Below are 20,613 nucleotides of genomic sequence, written 5' to 3'. Positions count from 1 at the left end.
TCTGCCTTAGCCGCCAAGCATGCTTGGAGCACAATTCCTGAAGAGGGAGTTCCAGTGCAGTCTTTTCTACTTGTCATGCAGGGATCATGGGAACCTTATGCACAATTTATCACGTGGCTGCAAGAGGCAGTGCAGAATCAGGTCCCTCATGTCTCTGCTACAGAAATGCTTACCATAACTCCAGCCTATGAAAATGAAAATGCAGATTGCAAGCGTGCAATGGCTCCTGTGAGATCCACAAAGAGCTTGGGGAATTACCTTAAAGCCTGTCAGGATGTAGGAACTGAATTTCATCATTCTACAATGTTAGCTCAAGCAATGGCTAGTTTAGTAGTTGACAAATCTAAAAGGAGCCAAGGGTCAAACCCCAAAGTGGGAAAATGTTATAATTGTGGAAAAACTGGACGTTTTAAAAAGGAATGCCACCAGATCTCAGAACAGAAAGGACTTTACAATGTGGTGCCAACACCAGCAGAAAAAAATGCCAGGACTCTGTCCTTGCTGTAACAAAGGAAATCATTGGGCTAATCAATGCTGCTCAAAATTTCATCAGAATGGCACCCCACCTGTTGGGAAATGATAAGGGGGCCTGGACCCAGGCCCCTCAGACAATGAGGGCATTCCCAGTTCAGACAACAACCCCACTTCAGGGGTGGGTCCCGTGACAAATATTGATTCCCTCTCCCCAGGAACACCAGGAAGTGCAGGATTAGATTTCCCTGCCAGAGAAAGAATTACACTAATTGGAGGAGACAAACCTACAAAAGTTCCCACTGGCATTTGGGGACATTTACCAGCAGGATACATGGGACTAATTTTAGGCAAAGCTGCCTTAACTTGCAAGAAATCAATGTAGTCCACAAAGTAGTTAACTCCGATTATGAAGGAGAATTTTTCTTTGAGACAGAGTCTTGCTCTGTCACCCAGGCTGGAGTGCAGTGGTGCAATCTCAGCTCACTGCAAGCTCTGCCTCCTGGGTTCACGCCATTCTCCTGCCTCAGCCTCCCAAGTAGCTGGGACAATAGGCGCTCGCCACCACGCCTGGCTATTTTTTTTTGTATTTTTAGTAAAGACGGGGTTTCACCATGTTAGACAGGATGGTCTCGATCTCCTGACCTCGTGATCCACCTGCGTCATCCTCCCAAAGTGCTGGGATTACAGGCGTGAGCCACCGTGCCCGGCTATGAAGGAGAAATTAAAGTAGTTTTAATGTCACAAGATCTTTGAGTTTTTAAACCAGGGGAATATATAGTGCTATTATTGCCTATTCCCTGCAAATTACACCCTTCTCCATGAAAGGAGAAATGAGGAAATAAAGGATTTGAGAGCACAACTACATGATAAATCTATTTATCAAAACCCATAGCCTCTAATAGACCCATCTGTGTAGTGCAAATTAAAGGAAAAAATTTTTTATGAGTTATAGACACAGGAGCTGATATGTCAATAATATCTAGTGAGGATTGGCCTCCATTCTTGGCCCCTCAGATGAACATCCACATCCCTAGTGGGAGTAGGAGCTGCTCAAAGCATTCAACAGAGTGCTGAGATTTTACCTTGTCTTGGTCTGGATGGACAATCATGTACTTTCCAGCCTTATGTTGCAAATATAGCTATGAATTTATGGGGCTGAGACTTACTTACAGCTTGGGATATGAGACTTTTAAATGAAAACTTTGATAACCCAGGATTTAAAATGTTGAAAGACATGGGATATCAGAGTGGGAAAGGTTTAGAAAAATTCCTACAAGGAAACCCTAACCTGATATCAATAACTGGAAAGACAGACAGAAAAAGATAGGGACATCAGGATTTATGATTGGGTTCATTAATATTTCTCCTCTACCCACTGCTTTGCTGCTAGAGTGGCTGACTGACAAACCTGTGTGGGTGGATCAATGACCCCTATCACAGGAGAAACTATCTAAATTCCATCAGCTAGTAAAAGTAATTGGATGCTTGACGTATTGAGGAGTCAGTTAGCTTCTGGAATTCACCAGTATTTGTAATTCCAAAGAAGTCAGGAAAATGGTGATTGCTACATGATTTGAGAGCTGTTAATGCACAGATTAAACCAATGGGTGCATTACAGCAAGGTCTGCCATCCCTGGCAACCATTCCAAGGGACTGGCCTCTTGTAGTAATAGATGTTAAAGATTGTTTCTTTACTATACCATTACATGAGAAAGATAAGCCTTGATTCACCTCCTCTGTGCCTTCTATTATTAAAAAAGAACCTGTTTCTCATTATCAGTGGAGAGTTTTACCTCAAGACATGCTTAACGGTCCCACATTATGTCAGCATTTTGTGCAAAGAGCATTAAAAGAACCTCGAAATATGTTTCCCACTGCATATGTCATTCATTACATGGAGGATATTCTTTTGGCTGCTCCTACAGATCAAATATTGCATCAATTATTCGAGAAGTAAAGTGAGCTCTTGTTAAATGGAAGCTCAAAATTGCTCCAGAGAAAGTGCAAACAACTTCCCCATACCATTACTTAGGAACTATTGTCATGGAGAGGAGTGTATGGCCTCAGAAAGTGGTTCTCTGTAAAGACAGATTACAGACCTTAAATTATTTTTGACAATTGTTAGGGGACATTAATTGGTTGTGAGAAATGCTAGGTATTGCTACTTATCAACTTACACATCTTTATCAAACCCCACAAGGAGATTCTTCTTTAAATTCCCTGCAGCAGCTTACAAAAGAGGCAGAAGCTGAGTTACAACTGAGCAAATGCTTCAACAATGACGTGCCTCATGGCTGCAGCCGCAAAAACCTTTGCTTTTGTTTATTTTTCCTACCCCCCATTCTCCAACAGGACTCATGGGCCAATGATTAGGGAAATCTGTAACAGTGATAGACTGGCTAATTTTATCTAATCAAACTGAAAACTTTGCAAGTCTATCTTTCCTTAATTACACAAATAGTGACTATGGGCAGGCATAGGTCAAAAATGCTTACAGGTGTAGGGAAAAGAAAGAGAGATCAGACTGTCACTGTGTCTATGTAGAAAGGGAAGACATAAGAGACTCCATTTTGAAAAAGACCTGTACTTTAAACAATTGCTTTGCTGAGATGTTGTTAATTTGTAGCTTTGCCCCAGCCACTTTGACCCAACATGGAGCTCACAAAAACATGTGTTGTATGAAATCAGGGTTTAAGGGATCTAGGGCTGTGCAGGACATGCCTTGTTAACAAAAGGTTTACAAGCAGTATACTTGGTAAAAGTCATCGCCGTTCTCTAGTCTCAATAAACCAGGGGCACAATGCACTGCAGAAAACCCAGGGACCTCTGCCTTTGAAAGTGGGGTATTGTCCAAGGTTTCTCCCCATGTGATAGTCTGAAATATGGCCTCGTGGGATGAGAAAGACCTGACTGTCCCCCAGCCTGACACCCATAAAGGGTCTGTGCTGAGGTGGATTGGTAAAAGAGGAAAGCCTCTTGCAGTTGAGATAGAGGAAGGCCACTGTCTCCTGCCTGCCCCTGGGTACTGAATGTCTCAGTATAAAACCCAATTGTACATTTGTTCAATTCTGAGATAGGAGAAAAACCGCCCTATGGTGGGAGATGAGACATGTTTGCAGAAATGCTGCTTTGTTATTCTTTACCCCACCGAGATGTTTGGGTGGAGAGAAACATAAATCTGGCCTACGTGCACATCCAGGCATAGTACCTTCCCTTGAACTTAATTATGACATAGATTCTTTTGCTCACATGTTTTTTGCTGACCTTCTCCTTATTATCACCCTGCTCTCCTACTACATTCCTTTTTGCTAAAATAATGAAAATAATAATCAATAAAAACTGAAGGAACTCAGAGACCAGTGCTGGTGCAGGTCCTTGGTATGCTGAGTGCCGGTCCCCTGGGCCCACTGTTATTTCTCTATACTTTGTCTCTGTGTCTTATTTATTTTCTCAGTCTCTCATCCCATCCAACTAGAAATACCCACAGGTGTGGAGAGCAGGCCACACCTTCAACAGGATATGACCTGATAAGACTACTGTTCCTTTAGACTCCCAGCAACAGGCCTCAGCATGGGAAATATCGACTGAATGGCAAACTGCTCTCACAGATTTTGCAGGTGCAACAGATAATCATTATCCCTCAGACAAAATTTTGCAGTTTTATAAAGTCCATTCTTTCATTCTTCCTGTGATCACTCTTCATAAGCCTATTCCAGATGGACAAACTTATTTTACTGTTGGCTCTTCCAAAGGTCGCACAGCTATTTATGGACCTAAACATACTCAAACAATAAGGACCTCTGGGGTTTCAGCTTAATGCTCAGAATTAATTGAGTCATTCTAGTTTTAGAGATTACAGCTTCAACTCCTATTAATATTGTCTGTGATTCAGCTTATGTTGTAAATGTAGCCAGTCACATAGAAACTGCTACAATTAAAAGTACATTAGAGCCAGAATTGCTTAACTTGTTTCTAAGACTTCAACAAGCTGTTAATTTTCATGCTGCTCCTTTTCATATTTCTCATATCCGTTCTCACACCTATCTCCCTGGACCATTATCTTTAGGCAATGACAAAGCAGATAAATTGATTCATTCTGTATTTCAACAAGCTCAAGCTTCTCATGCATTACTGCATCAAAACACCTCTGCCCTTACTCGGATGTTTCATCTGCCTCACAGCCAGCCTTGAGCTGTTGTGCAAGCCTGTCCCACTTGTCAGCATGTCACTGGTGTTATACCCATGGATACACCTTTAGCAGCCTTTGGCAAGCTTAGCTATGTTCATGTGACTATAGACACTTATTCTCATATGCTGCATGCTACATGCCAAACAGGAGAGACAGCTGGTCATGTACAGTGACATTGTCATCATTTGCTCATATGGGGGTCCCTAAACAATTAAAAACTGACAATGGATGTTGGGAAAAGGTCCTGCAAAATCTGGCCATAAACTGGCCCCAAAACTGGCCATAAACAAAATCTCTGAAGCACTGTGACATGTTCATGATGGCCATGACTCCCACGCTGGAAGGTTGTGGGTTTACCGGAATGAGGGCAAGGAACACCTGGCCCACCCAGGGCAGAAAACTGCTTAAAATCATTCTTAAACCACAAACAATAGCATGAGCAATCTGTGCCTTAAGAATATGCTCCTGCTGCAGATAACTAGCGAGACCCATCCCTTTATTTTGGCCCATCCCTTTGTTTCCCATAAGGAATACTTTTAGTTAATCTATAATCTATAGAAACAATGCTTATCACTGGCTTGCTGTTAATAAATATGGAAGGACAATGGGAAGCTCCGATGGATTTACTGACAAGGGGATGAGGGTATGCTTGTGTTTTTACAGGAGATGGACAAAATATTTGGGTGCCCTCAAGGTGCGTGCAACCATGGAACGGGAGACTGGAGGGATCCATGGTGGCCAACCATGGGCCCAGTCCCTCTGGTATGGGCCATGAGTCAGCTGAGCCTGAGTGCGAAGATGGAGAGAAGACTGACCAGAGTCACAATGACATCAACCACCATAACCTGAGGGCAACTCAAGAAAACCATGCAGGAAGCTGAGAAAATGCTGGAGTGTCAGGGCCAGGCAAAAACCCCTGAATCCATGTTCTTGGACATGTTAGCCATAATGTCCTTTGCAGTATGTTTTCTCTGTGCAGAGGCAAAAACATATTGGGCATATGTTCCTAATCCTCCAGTAGTATGGCCTGTTCTTTGGAGTGACACTCCCCCTGAGACCTATCATGATCAGGGAGCATGCACTCCACGACGCCTAACTCCCCTTGACATAGAACAGTTACACTCTCAGAACAATGTCATCAATTATATGGCCCCACTGGAAGGACTCCCCTGGTGTATCACTACAAAGACATTGCTCAACCATAGTAGCTGTCTTAGAATTCAAGCTCAAGCGTGGTTGAGTCACCATGGAAAAGTCATGTGCTTATTAGGTCTTAGTTCTATTAATGTAACTGGTGTGCTAACCAACCATTCCCAGCCCAATCACCCCAATTGTGTTTACTATATGGAATGGATTCTTTTCAGTAGTTCCTACCCCCTCCATGGACCCAGTGTCTTGGCCCACTGGCTAGAAAACAATCTATGTTAACTGGAGACATTGTGGATTGGGGACCTAAAGGTCAACTAGATGGTAAACATGAAAATCAGACATCATGGCACAAACTTCGCTGACATTGGTAGCAGGATTTTAATGCTTCTTCTTTATACCACATGGGGATCCAATCCCATTCTGCTGCCTGGGTTGCTTGGCATGGAACAGGCTTTAGCCTGCCTCTTTTTCAGTGGCAATATCTAGGTAGGAAAGGTCCAATTCAAGAAACAATATGGAAAGCAGCAGTCCTATTTACAAATGGTAGTATCTGGGTAGGGGTGCTCTCTAATACTAGTACTGCTACTTGATGCAGTTTTGATGTTACATTTGTAAAGAGTATCACCACTAAATTTATGGTTTGTTTTTTTAATCATTATGTCTTTATAGCAGCTAACAAGGACCAGCTCCAAGTAAACAATACCCAATTGACCTGTAAATCTTGTCAGTTATATCACTGCATTAATCATAGCACATTGCAAACACATCTCTACCTTGATAATTATGGGTCACATCCCTGGGGTATGGATTCTTGTTAATCTATCTGAGCCTTGGGCTGCCACCCCTGCTTTGCACTTCATGAAACTTCTTCTAACTCAGCTAACTCATTGCACCTGTAAAGCCTTAGGCATGATAATTTTTGCTATTTTTCCTTGGTCACACTAATAACTTCTGTAGTAATGTCCTCTGTAGCTTTGCATAGTTCTGTTCAAACAGCTCAGTACATGGAGAACTAGACTTGTACCACCAACAAAACATGGCTACTTGAGAGTAAAATTAACACTGAGTTACAAACTGAAGTGGCAATGTTGAAATCCATGGCTCTATGGTTAGGGGAACAAGTACAAAGCTTACAATTGCACCAGCAATTGTGCTGTCATTTTAATCACACTCATATTTGTGTAACCAACTTAGAATATAACCAAAGTGAGTATCCATGGGATCTTGTGAAAGCCCATTTGCAGGGAGCTTTCATATCCAATATCACCTTTGATATTGGTGAATTACAGAAAAAATTCTTGATTTAAATAAGCAAACTCAAGAGTTTCAGGCTTCTTTAGAAGCCTGGACCAAATTCCAGTGAGGTCTGGAGAGCCTCAATCCTTGGACCTATCTAAAGCGCCACATTAACATCTCATGTATAGTTCTGGGAATAATGCTGTTCTGTCTTTGTTTTCTGTTCATAGTCTATAAAATTGGATGGACTGCCAATCAGAAAATGAGAGCTGCCCAACCTGGCCTTATATTCATTCAATTAATGCAAAAACAGAAAGGGGGAGATATTGGGGGCTGAAAGCCTGAGGGTTGTGACCAATTCAGCATTCCACTGGAGGCTATATGATCAAACAGCAAAGTGTTTATCATGAATGCAGGATGTGGGCAAACTCATATCTGCACCTGCCACCAGAAGGTATGCTGAGGGCAATCACTCCCTGGCGCCATGCTCCTTGAGGTTATCTACTGGAATATCTGGAGCCTACTGTTCAAAGAAACCAGACATGCAGGCCTGCACTAAATCATGCAGCCGGCTGACGATCACCCACTCCTCCCTATTTCCTTTATTCAATAAATATGAAGGGCTCTAGAAGCTCAGGGCCCTTGTTCACTAGAAGCAAGGAGCCCCCCAACCCCTTCTTTTAAAACAGATCTTTTTATCTTTGTCTTTATTCCTGTGTTTGTCCCCCTTTGCTCAGTCCACTGGGGTCTGTGGCGGAAGATAAAAAACACTATTACATGAGCTTTTCCACCTTTTCATTGTCTATCCATTTATTCACATTTTCATTTATTCTCAGAGAAGGAACTGTTTTAAATGTTTTTATGAAGTGTTCTTTGTAAAGTTTTCTGTACTTTGCTTTCTAGATTATATCCTTTTTTACTTTCTTTCCAAAATACTTTCTAAATAAAATACCTACCAATTCTAAATAAGATAACATGGAGCTATTTTCTTTGTAAAGCCAAACTTCTAACATTAGTTCTTTGGTCACTGGTTGCATCTTCTCTTTCACAGAAGATGTGAGCATGCAGAAGAAAGAATCCACAAATTTGAAGATAGAGCCTTTGAAAAATATCAACTCTGAGGGGACTAAAGGAAAAAGAATGAAGACCAAACAGAACTTAAAGGACCTGTAGTACACCATGCATCAGACCAACATACACATTATGGAAGGTGGAGACAGATAAGAGAGAAATAAAGGGGAAGAAGTAAAATGTGAAGAAATATTAAGCAAAACTTTCCAAATTTGATGAAAGACATGAATCTTTAAATCCAAGAAGCTCAACAAACTCCAAGTAAGAGAAACTCAGTTGGGCGTGGTGGCAGGTGCCTGGATTCCTAGCTACTCGGGAGGCTGAGGCAGAAGAATCCCTTGAACTCGGGAGGCGGAGGTTGCAGTAAGCCGAGATTGCACCATTGCACTCCAGCCTGGGCAACAAGAGCAAAACTTCATCTCAAAAAAAAAATTATTTAAAAAAAAGAGAGAAACTCAGGCCTACAGTGAATCACATTATCATCAAAATGTCAAATGGCAAAGACAAAGAGTGCTGAAAGAAGTGATTCCTTATATAAAGGGATTCTCAATACTATTAATAACAAATATGTCATCAGAAATCATGGGGGACATAGTCGGTGAGATGGCATATTTAAGAACTGAAAAAGAAACACTACCAACCAAGAATTCTGTGCTCACCGGAAATGTCCAAAAATGAGGGAGAATTTGACATTCCTAGAAAAACTAATGCCAAAGAAGGTTACCACTACACTTGCCATACAAGAAATGCTGCTGGGTGTGGTAGCTCATGCCTTTAATCCCAGCACTTTGGGAGGCTGAGGCAGGTGGATCACGAGGTCAAGAGTTTGAGACCAGCCTGGCCAACATAGTGAAACCCCGTCTCTATTAAATATACAAAAACTAGCCAGGTATGGTGGTGCATGCCTGTAGTGCCAGCTACTCGGGAGGCTGAGGCAGGAAAATCACCTGGACCCGGGAGGCAGAGGTTGTGGTGAGCTGAGATCATGCCACTGCACTCCAGCCTGGGCAACAGAGTGAGACTGTCTCAAATAAATAAATAATAAATAAATAAATAAATAAATAAATAAATAAACATAAAAGAGATGCTAAAAGGAGTTCTTCAGGATGAAATAAAAGGAGGTTAGACAGTAACTCAAGCTATGTGGAGAAATAAAGATCTCTAGTAAAGGTAAGTATATTGGAAAATATAAAACCACATTTATGGTATTTTTGTATATAACTCCAGTTTTTACTTTTTACTGGATTTTTTAAAAATCAATAAAAATTATAAGTGTGTGTTTTAGGCATACAATATATAAAGATATATTTTGCAAAAAAAAACCAACAGAAGTGTGCAGTTGTATAGCAGAATTTTTGTATGCTATTGAAGTTAAGTAGGTACAAATTCAAATAATCTTAATATAACTTTGGAATGGTAAATGTAATCTTTATGAGGGCTGTTAAAGTTTTGGCTGGGTGGAATGGCTCACTCCTGTAAATCCCAATGCTTTGGGAGGCTGAGGCAGGCAGATCACATGAGGTCAGGAGTTCGAGACCAGCCTGGCCAACATGGTGAAACCCTGTCTCTACTAAAAATACAAAAATTACCCAGGCGTGGTGGTGCATACCTGTAATCCCAGTTACTTGGGAGGCTTAGGCAGGAGAATCACCTGAACCCAGGAGGTGGAGGTTGCAATGAGCTGAAATCACACCACTGCACTCCAGCCTGGGCAACAGAGCAAGAAGACTCCATCTCAAAAAGAAAAAAAAAAAAAAAGGAAAGAAAGAAAGTAAATATTGAATGAAAGTCTGGTGCAGTGGCTCAAACCTGTAATCTCAGCACTTTGGGAGGGTGAGGTGGGCAGATCACATGAGGTCAGGAGTTAAAGATCAGCCTGGCCAACAGGTGAAACCCTGTCTCTACTAAAAATACAAAAATTAGCCAGGTGTAGTGGCATGAGCTTGTAGTCCCAGCTACACAGGAGGCTGAGACATGAGAATAACTTGAACCCAGAAGGCGAGATTGTGCCACTGCACTCCAGTCTGGACGACACAGCAAGACTGTCTGAAAAACAAAACAAAACAAAAAAAATCAATGAAAATTAGAAGAGAGTTAAATGATTCACTCTAAAAATCAAGTAAACACACAAAAAAATCAGCAGTGGAGGAAATAAGGAGCTAAAAGTATAAGACATTCAGAACACATATAGCAAAATGGCAGGAAGAAAATCCTTTATTTTTACTTTAAATGTAAATGAATCAAACACTCCAAAAAAAAGTCATGCCATTAAAGAATGGATGAAATAATAAAGACCATGATCAAATCGTATTCTGTCTACAAGAAATTCAATTTATATAAAAAGCAACAGATAGGTTGTTAGTGAAAGGATGGGAAGAAGATATTCCATGCAAATAGCAACCAAAAGATAATTGGATTGACTATAATGATGTCAGACAAACGAACATTAAGTAAAAGACTTTATAATATACAAAGGATGGCAATATATTGATAAAAGCTTCAATTCATCAAGAAGATGTAATAAGCCATGCATGATGTACATGCCTTTAGTTCTAGCAACTTGGGATGCTGAGGTAGGAGGACTGCTTGAGCCTAGGAGTTTAAGTTCAGTGTAAGCAACATAATGAGACTCTGTCTTTTATTTATTTATTTATTTTTTTTGAGACAGAGGCTCACTATATCGCCTTGCTGGAGGGCAGTGATGCAATCTTGGCTCACAGTAACCTCCACCTCCCAGGTTCAAGCGATTCCCCTGCTTCAGCCTCCTGAGTAGCTGGGCCTACAGGTGTGTGCCACCACGCCCAGCTGATTTTTGTACTTTTAGTAGAGATGGGGTTTCACCATGTTGGCCAGGATGGTCTCAATCTCTTGACCTTGTGATCCGCCCACCTTGGCCTCCCAAAGTGCTGGGATTACAGGCATGAGCCAGTGTGCCCAGCTGAGACTCTTTTAAAAAATTTAAGAATTAGAAGAAGAAGATATAGCAATCATAAACATGTATGCACCAAAAACAGACCCCAAAGTTATATGACAAAACTTAAGGGAGAAATAGATTGTTCTATAGCAATAATTGGAGAGTTATGTATGACACTTTTAATAAAAGGACATCTACATAGAAGATCAGTAAGGATATAGCTTGAAAAATACTGTAAGCCAACTAAGCCTCAGAGACATGTAGAACAGTCCATCCGATATCATGAGGACACACATTCTTAAGTTCACGTGGAACATCTTCAGGATATGTCAAATGTATATGCCACAGAACGAGTCTCAGGAAATTTATTTTTTTAATTTTTTTTTTTTTGAGAGAGAGTCTTGTTATGTTGCCCAGGCTGGAGGGCAGGGGTGCAATATCGGCTCACTGCAACCTCCACCTCCCAGGTTCAAGCGACTCTCCTGCCTCAGCCTCCTGAGTAGCTGGGATTACAGGCATATGCCACCACGCCTGGTTAATTTTTGTATTTTTAGTAGAAGCAGAGTTTCACCATGTTGGCAAGGCTGGTCTCCAACTCCTGACCTCAAATGATCCATCCACTCTCGGCCTCCCAAAGTGCTGGGATTACAGGTGTGAGCCACCACACCCAGCCGAGTCTCAGTAAATTTGAAAGCAATGAATATATATAAAGCACCTTGTCAGAACACAACAGAATTAAGCTAGAAATCTATAATGGCAGAAAAACATTAAAATACATAAATATGTGAGAATTAACACACACTTAAAAAACAGAGGATCAAGAACAAATTACAAGGCACCTGTTTTCACCACAAAATATGATAAGTACTTGAGGTGGTGGATATGTTAATTAGCTTCATTTAATTATTCTGTATGGTATTCATAAATTATAATATCACTTTATACTCCACTAATATGTACGATGAAAATTTGTCAATTTAAAAAAGCAATTAGGTTGGGCACGATGACTCATGCCTGTAATTCTAGCACGTTGGGAGGCTGCTGCAGGAGGATCGCTTGAGGCTGCGAGTTCATGACCAGTCAGGCAACATAGTGAACCCCTGTCTCTACAAAAAATTTTCTAAAAAATTAACTGGGTATGGTGGCATGTGCCTGTAGTTCCAGCTACTCTGGGGACTGAGGTGAGAGGATTGCTTGAGCCCAGTTGGTTGAGGCTGCAGTAAGCTGTGATTTTGCCACTCTACTCCAGCCTGGCCAAGAGAGCAAGATCCTTTCTCAAAACATATCAAAAAACAAAGTAATTTTAAAATGAGAGGCCCAGATAGCTGCCTTTCCCTTTGCACTATGTGAAGACACAGTGAGAAGACAATCATGTATGAGCCAGGAAGCAGGCCCTCCTGAGACATTGAATCTGCTTGTGCCTTGTTCTTGGAATTTCTAGCCTCTAGAGCTATAAGAAATAAATTTCTGTTAGTCACCAACAAGAACAGCAACAACAAAAACAAATTACAAAAGAAAACATGTAGAGAAAAACAGAAATGAACAGGACAGACCTAAACTTATAGGATGCAATGAAGAGAGTGCTCAGTGGAAAATTACTATTATTATTATTTGAGACAAGGTCTGGCTCTGGTCCCCCAAGCTGCAGTGCAGTGGCATGATCACAGCTCACTGCAGCTTTGAATTCCTGGGCTCAAGCAATCTTCTCGCCTTGGCCTCCCAAAGTGCTGGGAGTACAGGTGTGAGCCACATTACCTGGCCTCAGTAGGAAATTTATAGCTGTAAATACCTATAAATAATTTTATATCTTGAGGAACTACCAAAAAAGAGGAAAGTAAACTAATCTAACAGAAGAAATAATAAAGAGGGAAATACGTGAAATGGAGAATAGATAAGAATCTATTCAATGAGAATCAATGAAACTAAAAGTTACTCTTTGCAAAGATCGATAACATTGAAAAACTTCACCTAGATTGACAAAAAAGACAGAAGATGCAAATAATTAAAATTAGAAATGAAACTGGGGCACACTACAACAAACTATTCAGAAATAAAGATTATAAGAGGATACTATGAACAATTAATTGTACAACTAGTTAGATAACCTAAATAAAGTGGTCACATTTCTAGAAACACAGAAATTAACTGGATTAAAAAGTAATGAAAAATCTCAAGAGACCTATAACAAGAAAAGAGATTAAATCAGTATTTCAAAACATCTCAACAATGAATTGTCAATTCACAAATGAATTGTACTAAACATTTAAAGAATAATCAACACCAGTGTTTCTCAATATCCTCCAAAAAAGTAGAACAGGAGGCTGGGTGTGGTGGCTCATGCCTGTAATCCCAGCACTTTGGGAGGCCGAGCCAGGTGAATCATAAGGTAAAGAGATCAAGACCATCCTGGCCAACACGGTGAAACCCCGTCTCTACTAAAAACACAAAAATTAGCTGGGCGTGGTGGTATGCACCCGTAGTCCCAGCTACTTGGGAGGCTGAGGCAGGAGAATTGCTTGAACCTGGGAGGTGGAAGGTGCAGTGAGCCAAGATTGCACCACTACACTCCAGCCTGACAACAGAGCGAGACTCTGTCTCAAACCAAACCAAACCAAACCAAACCAAACCAAAACAAAACATGAGAGAACACTTTCTTTTTTTTCTTTTTTGAGATGAGGTCTTGCTCTGTCACCCAGGCTGGAGTGCAGTGGCATGATTTCGGCTCACTGCAACCTCTGCCTCCTGAGTTCAAGCGATTCTCCTGCCTCAGCCTCCCCAGTAACTGGGATTACAGGTACGTGCCACCACGCCCAGCCAATTTTTTGTATTTTTAGTAGAGCCCAGCTTTCACCATGTTGGCCAGGAAGGTCTCAAACTCCTGAATTCAAGTAATCCACCTGCCTTGGTCTCCCAAAGTCCTGGCATTACAGGCATGAGCCACTGTGCCTGGCCAGAGAGAACACTTTCTAAATCCATGAGGCCATCATTACATTGTTACTAAAGCCAGATTAAAAATATCTCTTGCTGGGAGTGGTGGCTAATGCCTGTAATCCTAGCACTTTTGGAGGCCCAGGGTGGGCAGATTGCTTGAGCTTAGGAGTTGGAGGCCAGCCTGGGTAACATGGTGAAACCTCATCTCTACAAAAAAAATACAAAAATTAGCCAGGTGTGGTGGCTCACGCCTGTAATCCCAGCACTTTGGGAGGCTGAGATGGGTGGATCACCTGAAGTTAGGAGTTTGAGACCAACCTGGCCAACATGGTGAAACCCTGTCTCTACTAAAAATACAAAAAATTAGCCAGGTGTGGTGATGCACACCTGTAGTCCCAGCTACTTGAGAGGCTGAGGCAGGAGAATCACTTGAACCCGGGAGATGGAGGTTGCGGTAAGCCGAGATCACACCACTGCAATCCAGCCTGGGCAACAAGAGCAAAATTCCACACACACACACACATACACACAGACACACAAGGTAGCCAGGCATGGTGATGTGTCTGTGGTCCCAGCTTCTGGGGAGACTGAGGTGGGAGGATGGCTTGAGCCTGGGGTGGTTGAGAGTGCATTGAGCCAAGATTGTGCCACTGCACTCCACCCTGGGCAATAAAGTGAGACTCCATCTCAAAAACAAAAAAAATCTAAAGAGAAAGAAATTAGAGACTATCTTTCTGAATGTAGATGCAAAAATCCTTAAAAAATATTAGCAAATCATATCCAACAGCACATTAAAAGCACTTATACACCATGACTAGTGAGATTTATCTCAGGAATGCAAGGTTGGTTCAACAAAAGGAAATTTAAAAAATGTAATTCTTCACATTAGTACAAAAAACAAAAAAATTCCACAGAATCACCTCAACTAATACAGGAAAGGCATTTGATGAAACCCAACACTTTTCCTTGATAAAAAAAAAAATTAAGAAAACCGGCCAGGTATGGTGGCTCATGCCTGTAATCCCAGCACTTTGGGTGGAGGAGGCAGGTGGATCATGAGGTCAGGAGTTGGAGACCAGCCTGGCCAAGCTGGTGAAACCCCTACTAAAAATACAAAAAAATTAGCCAGGTGTTGTGGTGGGCACTTGGGAGTGCCCACCTACTTGGGAGGCTGAGGCAGAGAATTGCTTGAACCTGGGAGGTGGAGGTTGCAGTGAGCCAAGATCATGCCACTGCACTCCAGCCTGGGTGACAGAGCGAGATTGTCTCAAAAAAAAAAAAATTAAGAAAACTAGAAATAGAAGGGAGTTTATTCAATGTGACAAAATGCACTTATGAAAACACAGCTAACATGATATTCAATAGTGAATGCCTGACAATTCTCCCTAAGATCAGGAAGGAGAGAAGGATGTCTGATTTTTCTATTGTTATTCAACATTCTACAGGAAATTCTTTTTTTTTTTTTTTGAGATGAAGTTTTGCTCTTGTCACCCAGGCTAGAGTGCAATGGTGCCATCTCCACTCACTGCAACCTCCGCCTCCCAGGTTCAAGTGATTCTCCTGCCTCAGCCTCCCGAGTAGCTGGGATTACAGGTGCCCACCACCACACCTGGCTAATTTTTTGTATCTTTAGTAGAGACGGGGTTTCACCATGTTGGTCAGGCTGGTCTTGAACTCCTGACCTCAGGTGATCCACCCACCTTGGCCTCCCAAAATGTTGGGATTACAGGCGTGAGCCACCACGCCCAGCCTCTACAGAAAATTCTAGCCAGAGCAATTACACAAGAAAATAAAATAAAAGGTTTCCCAATTAGAATAGAACAAATAAAAATATATTTATAGGTGATATTTGATATATAGAAAATTTTGAAGAATCTACAAGAAAACTAGTAAAGCTTGTAATAAATTCCGTAAAGTTGCACAGTACAACATCAAGAGATGAAAATTAGTTTTGTATCTATACACCAGCAATGAACAATCAGAAAAGGAAACTGAGAATGTGATCCCTTTTACAAATAAGTTACATGGGAATAACTTTACCCCAAGAGGTAAAATATTTGTAAACTGAAAATTTCAAAACATTACTGAAAGAGTTTAAAGAAGACCTAAATAGAGAGATATTGTATATTCACACATAGGAAGACTCAGTATTATAAAGATACCAATATAACCCGAAGATTCAACTAAATCTCTACCACAAGTCCAACAGTCTTCTTTTTTTTTCTGTACAGAATAAGTGAAGAATGCCTGGTATCAGTGATATTTCATAAAGTAGTACGGGAGGCTTTGAATCATTTGATAAGATCTGAGAAATAGTAACAAATACATAGTTGAAGAAGAAAAAAAATACAATAAGGCCAGGCATGGTGCGTGATGGCTCACGCCTGTAATCCCACTTCGGGAGTGCAGGGCAGGCAGATCGCTTGAGCCCAGGAGTTCCAGACCAGCCTGGGCAACATGGTTAGACCCTGTCTCTACAAAATAATAATAACAATGATAATAATAATAATACAAAAATTAGCCGGGCGCGGTGTGCCCGTGGTCCCAGCTACTCGGGAGGCTGAGGTGGGAGGATGGCTTGAGCCTGCAGAGGTCGAGACTGCAGTGAGCCGTGTTCCTACAACTGCATTCCAGCCTGGGCAACAGAGCCAGACCCTGCCACAAAGAAAAAAAAAAAAAAAGAGAGAAAAAAGAAAGAAAAGAAAAAAATTGCGATATTTACAGAAAGTATCGATACATTGAAAAGTCAGAGGAATCAATGATTAGAGTTTAGCAAGGTCAGATACATAAAAAGAAATAAGAGAAAATAAAGTTCTAAAGACGTGATCGAATGGAGGAAGCAGGCCATTTTGTGGATTGGCAGGTTATCAACTGGAGAGAATCCTGAAAGGGGTCCAGGAACGTGGGGAAAGTTTCTAATGAGCATCCTGAGGGGCGAGTCCATCGCCCGACGTTTCGCCCTCCTGGTCCATTCTGCCACCGAAGCCACCGGCTGGGTCTGGTCCCACCTGCAGCCCCGCCCCCGGGCATGGGCCCCGCCCACAGCCCCGCCCACAGCCCTGATTTAACCCCCACCTTGCCCTGTGGGCCCATTTTTCTCTTCTCCACCCAGGCACTGAGCCAACCCCTTGATACTCCGCACCCACGCGGAGGGAAACTAGAATCCTGAAGAGTTCCATCCTGTCCAACTGCCCACACAACGAACCACGCCCCTTCCAATACCCCAAACGGAAGTGACGTTAGCGGCGCGCCAGTTCTCTCTTGTGGTCGCTGGCGCCTATTGCCTCAGAGCCACTTTTTCCTTTGTGTCGTCTGGTTGTTCACTACTTTGGTGAGGCTTGTGTGGACTAGTGGGTTGAGCGGTGTTTCGGGGGGTGGCAGAGGTCACAATCAACCCAGGGTAATCGAGGAACCTCCTTACAGAGGCCTGGACCACTCCACAGGAGTCCTCAGGAGCCGCGGAGCCATCGGGCGAGGCCACGTCGAAGAGGCCATTGGGACCTTCGGTGCCCTAGAGGAGCCGGGTGGGAAGTGCAGTATGGGCGCGTCCGAGGGATGTTTTCAGCCGTGTGTTCCCGTCTTCAAAAGTGTCCAAGCGTTCTGAGGCCTTAAAAAATAAGTCTCCAAGGCAACGTTTGTGAATTGTGTTTCAGAGGGAAAAGAATTTTGCCGTTTGCGTTCGATTGACTCCGTCTCCAAGATCCTGCAGCCCCACGGACCTGGCGACTCCACCGTGTTCGGGTGAGCATTGGGAGAAAGTTGGTTCAAGGGGGCAGCTGCTTCTTTTTTTATGCAGACGAGTGTTTCATGTGAGATTTTGGCATTTTTGCCTTTGTGAAACGTGTATATTTTTTATTGACACATTACGTTCAGGTAGAAAGGTGCTTTCTTAGTTGTCTAGGGTGTGCGTATTTCTGCATGTGCATATTAACGTTTGTAGACCGCGAGTCTTTGTACTAAAGAAAGCTAAGAATATTCAGCCATTCTTTTCATCTGAAGTTCCTAGCTCTGTACGTCTCCAAAGAGCTTCATAACCAGGCTTCCTGGAAGAAAGTATGGAGGGTTTACACACTAATACTAGAATAATCGAATTTGCTATTAACAGGATGACTGTACTAAGTGTATTTTTCCCGCATTTTTCTTTCGAAAAAAACTTAAACCTATGGGTATGTTGACCATCCAGTACGACGAATAAATATCCATTGTACCTGCACCTGTTTTTTAGCGTTTTGTGTATTTGCTGTCTCGTAAATAAATTTTATGGTGAACTGTTTGACAGTCAATGGGAAATTCACTGCAGAGATGAAGCTCGACTTTTTTTTTTTTTTGAGGGGGGGTCTCGCTTTGTCGTCCAGGTTGGAGTGCAGTGACGTGATCTCACCTCACTGCAACGTCCGCCTCCCGGGTTCAAGCGATTCTCCTGCCTCAGCTTCCCAGGTAGCTGTAATTACAGGCGAGTGCCACCATGCCCGGATAATTTTTTGTATTTTTAGTAGAGATGAGGTTTCACCGTGTTAGCCAGGATGGTAAGCTCGACATTTAAGTAGTGGGTAATGCCTGACTCAATGATTTAAGAGTGTTGTTTACTAAAACCGTAATACTATTTGCATCAAGAAAATTAAAAATAATAATGTTATCTAATATTTACTGTGTATAATAAATGAAAATTCTCCAAATTGTTCTAAAATATAACGGAATATTTTTGGATCTGAGCTCTATTCAAGATTTTTTTTTTTTTTGAGAGTTTTTTTGAGGCAGGGTGTTGCCTTGTTGCCCAGGCTGGAGTGCGGTGGCATGATATTGGCTCACTGCAACCACCGCTTACCACGCCCAACTTTGTGTTTCTGTGCCTGGTTTATTTCACTTAACGTACTGTCCTCCAGTTGTATCTGTGTTGTTGAAAATGACAGGATTTCATTTCATTTTTTTTTTTTTTTTGAGACACAGTCTCGCTCTGTTGCCAGGCTGGAGTGCAGTGGTGCAGTCTCGACTCACTGCAACCTCTGGCTCCCTGGTTCAAGCGATTCTCCTGCCTCAGCCTTTTGAGTAGCTGGGATTTCAGGCACGTGCCACCACGCCCAGCTAATTTTTGTATTTTTAGTAGAGATAGGGTTTCACCATGTTGGCCAGGATGGTCTTGATCTCCTGACCTCATGATCCGCATGCCTCAGCCTCCCAAAATGCTGGGATTACAGATGTGAGCCACTGTGCCTGGCCAGGATCTCCTTTTTTGTCTTTTGTTTTTCTTGCCTTCCTCCCTGTCCCCCCCACCTCCCCTTTTTTTTTTCAAGTTCAGCTTTTTATTGAACACATTTCAAAAGAGGTTAAGTCAAAAAGACCAAAGCCAGGCCTGGTGCGGTGTCTCACGCCTGTAATCCCAGCACTTTGGGAGGCCAAGGCAGATGGATCACGAGGTCAGGAGTTCTCTACCAACCTGGCCAAGATGGTGAATCCCTGTCTCTACTAAAAATACAAAAAAATTAACCGGGAGTGGTGGCAGGCACCTATAATCCCAGCTACTCAGGAGGGTGAGGCAGGGAATTGCTTGAACCCAAGAGGCGGAGGTTGCAGTGAGCTGAGATCACACCAGTGCACTCCAGCCTGGGCAACAGAGTGAGACTCCGTCTCAAAAAAAAAAAAAAAAAAAAAACACAGCCCATGCCATCACCAGACTCCTTGTATTCTTCTTTCTTCGCTTCCACTTTCTTCTCCTCAGCTGGAGCAGCAGCTGTGGAGGGGGCAGGAGCTCCTGCTGGTGCAGCACCAGCTGCTGGAGCAGGTCCACCAGCCCTTACATAGCAGATGAGGCTCCCAATGTTGATGTTGGCCAGGGCCTTTGCAAACAAGCCAGGCCAAAAACGTTCAACATTTACACCGGCTGCTTTAATGAGGCCATTGATCTTATTCTCCGTGATGGTCATCTCATCGTCGTGCAGAATGAGGGCTGAGTAGATGCAGGTGAGCTTGGAGACAGAGGCCATGTCACGGGTGGCTATGGGGTTGGCGCTGCCGGATGCGGTGCTAGTTGCCAGATGAAGTGAGGGCCTCACTGCAATGCGGCCTTAGCTTTCTTGGAAGGACTGAGCACCTTGGCGGCAGCTGAGGAAAGTTTGAGCTCTGTCACCCAGGCTGGAGTGCAGTGGTGCAATCTCAGCTTACTGCAACCTCTGCCTCCTGGGCTCAAGTGATCCTCCCACCTCAGCCTCCTAAGTAGCTGGGACTACAGGTGCTTGCCACCACACCTGGCTAATTTTTGTATTTTTTGTAGAAATGGGGTTTTTCAGTGTTGCCCAGGCTGGCCTCAAACTCCTGGGCTGGGACTACAGGTGTTGGGACTACAGGTGTGAGTCTGTAGGGCTCACACCTGGCTAATTTTTGTATTTTTTGTAGAAATGGGGTTTCGCAGTGTTGCCCAGGCTGGCCTCAAACTCCTGGGCTGGGACTACAGGTGCTGGGACTACAGGTGTGAGTCACCGCACCTGGCCCGGATCTCATTCTTTTTTGTGAATGAACAGTACTCCATTGTATATGTGTACCACATTTTCTTTATCCATTCATCTTATCTGTTGATCTACACTTAGGTTGCTTCCAAATCCTGGCTACTGTGAATACTGCTGTAGCAAACGAGAGTGCAGATATCTCTTCAATA

General features: G+C 42.7%; 2 protein-coding genes across 2 annotated transcripts in view; one reads left to right on the top strand and one right to left on the bottom strand.

Moving 5' to 3' along the window:
• The first annotated feature begins 17,187 nt into the window (after positions 1 to 17,187).
• The window catches only part of ZNF560 (zinc finger protein 560), a 53,063-nt gene continuing 49,637 nt past the window's right edge, over positions 17,188 to 20,613 (top strand). Inside the window, exons 1-2 of the mRNA XM_054461604.2 lie at positions 17,188 to 17,295; positions 17,618 to 17,705. The gene's annotated coding sequence lies outside the window, so the exon portion shown is untranslated. The remainder of the gene's footprint in view (positions 17,296 to 17,617; positions 17,706 to 20,613) is intronic.
• On the bottom strand, positions 17,242 to 19,945 carry LOC129020379 (large ribosomal subunit protein P1-like). The gene is made up of 2 exons (XM_063658267.1): positions 19,613 to 19,945; positions 17,242 to 17,475 (listed from the first exon to the last, which is right to left on the bottom strand). Exons 1-2 carry the CDS (start codon positions 19,943 to 19,945, stop codon positions 17,242 to 17,244), a joined length of 567 nt encoding a protein of 188 aa, XP_063514337.1.

This window comes from Pongo pygmaeus, chromosome 20 (genome assembly GCF_028885625.2).
Source record: "Pongo pygmaeus isolate AG05252 chromosome 20, NHGRI_mPonPyg2-v2.0_pri, whole genome shotgun sequence".
Taxonomy (NCBI): Eukaryota; Metazoa; Chordata; class Mammalia; order Primates; family Hominidae; genus Pongo; species Pongo pygmaeus.
This window is presented reverse-complemented; position numbering and strand designations above follow the sequence as displayed.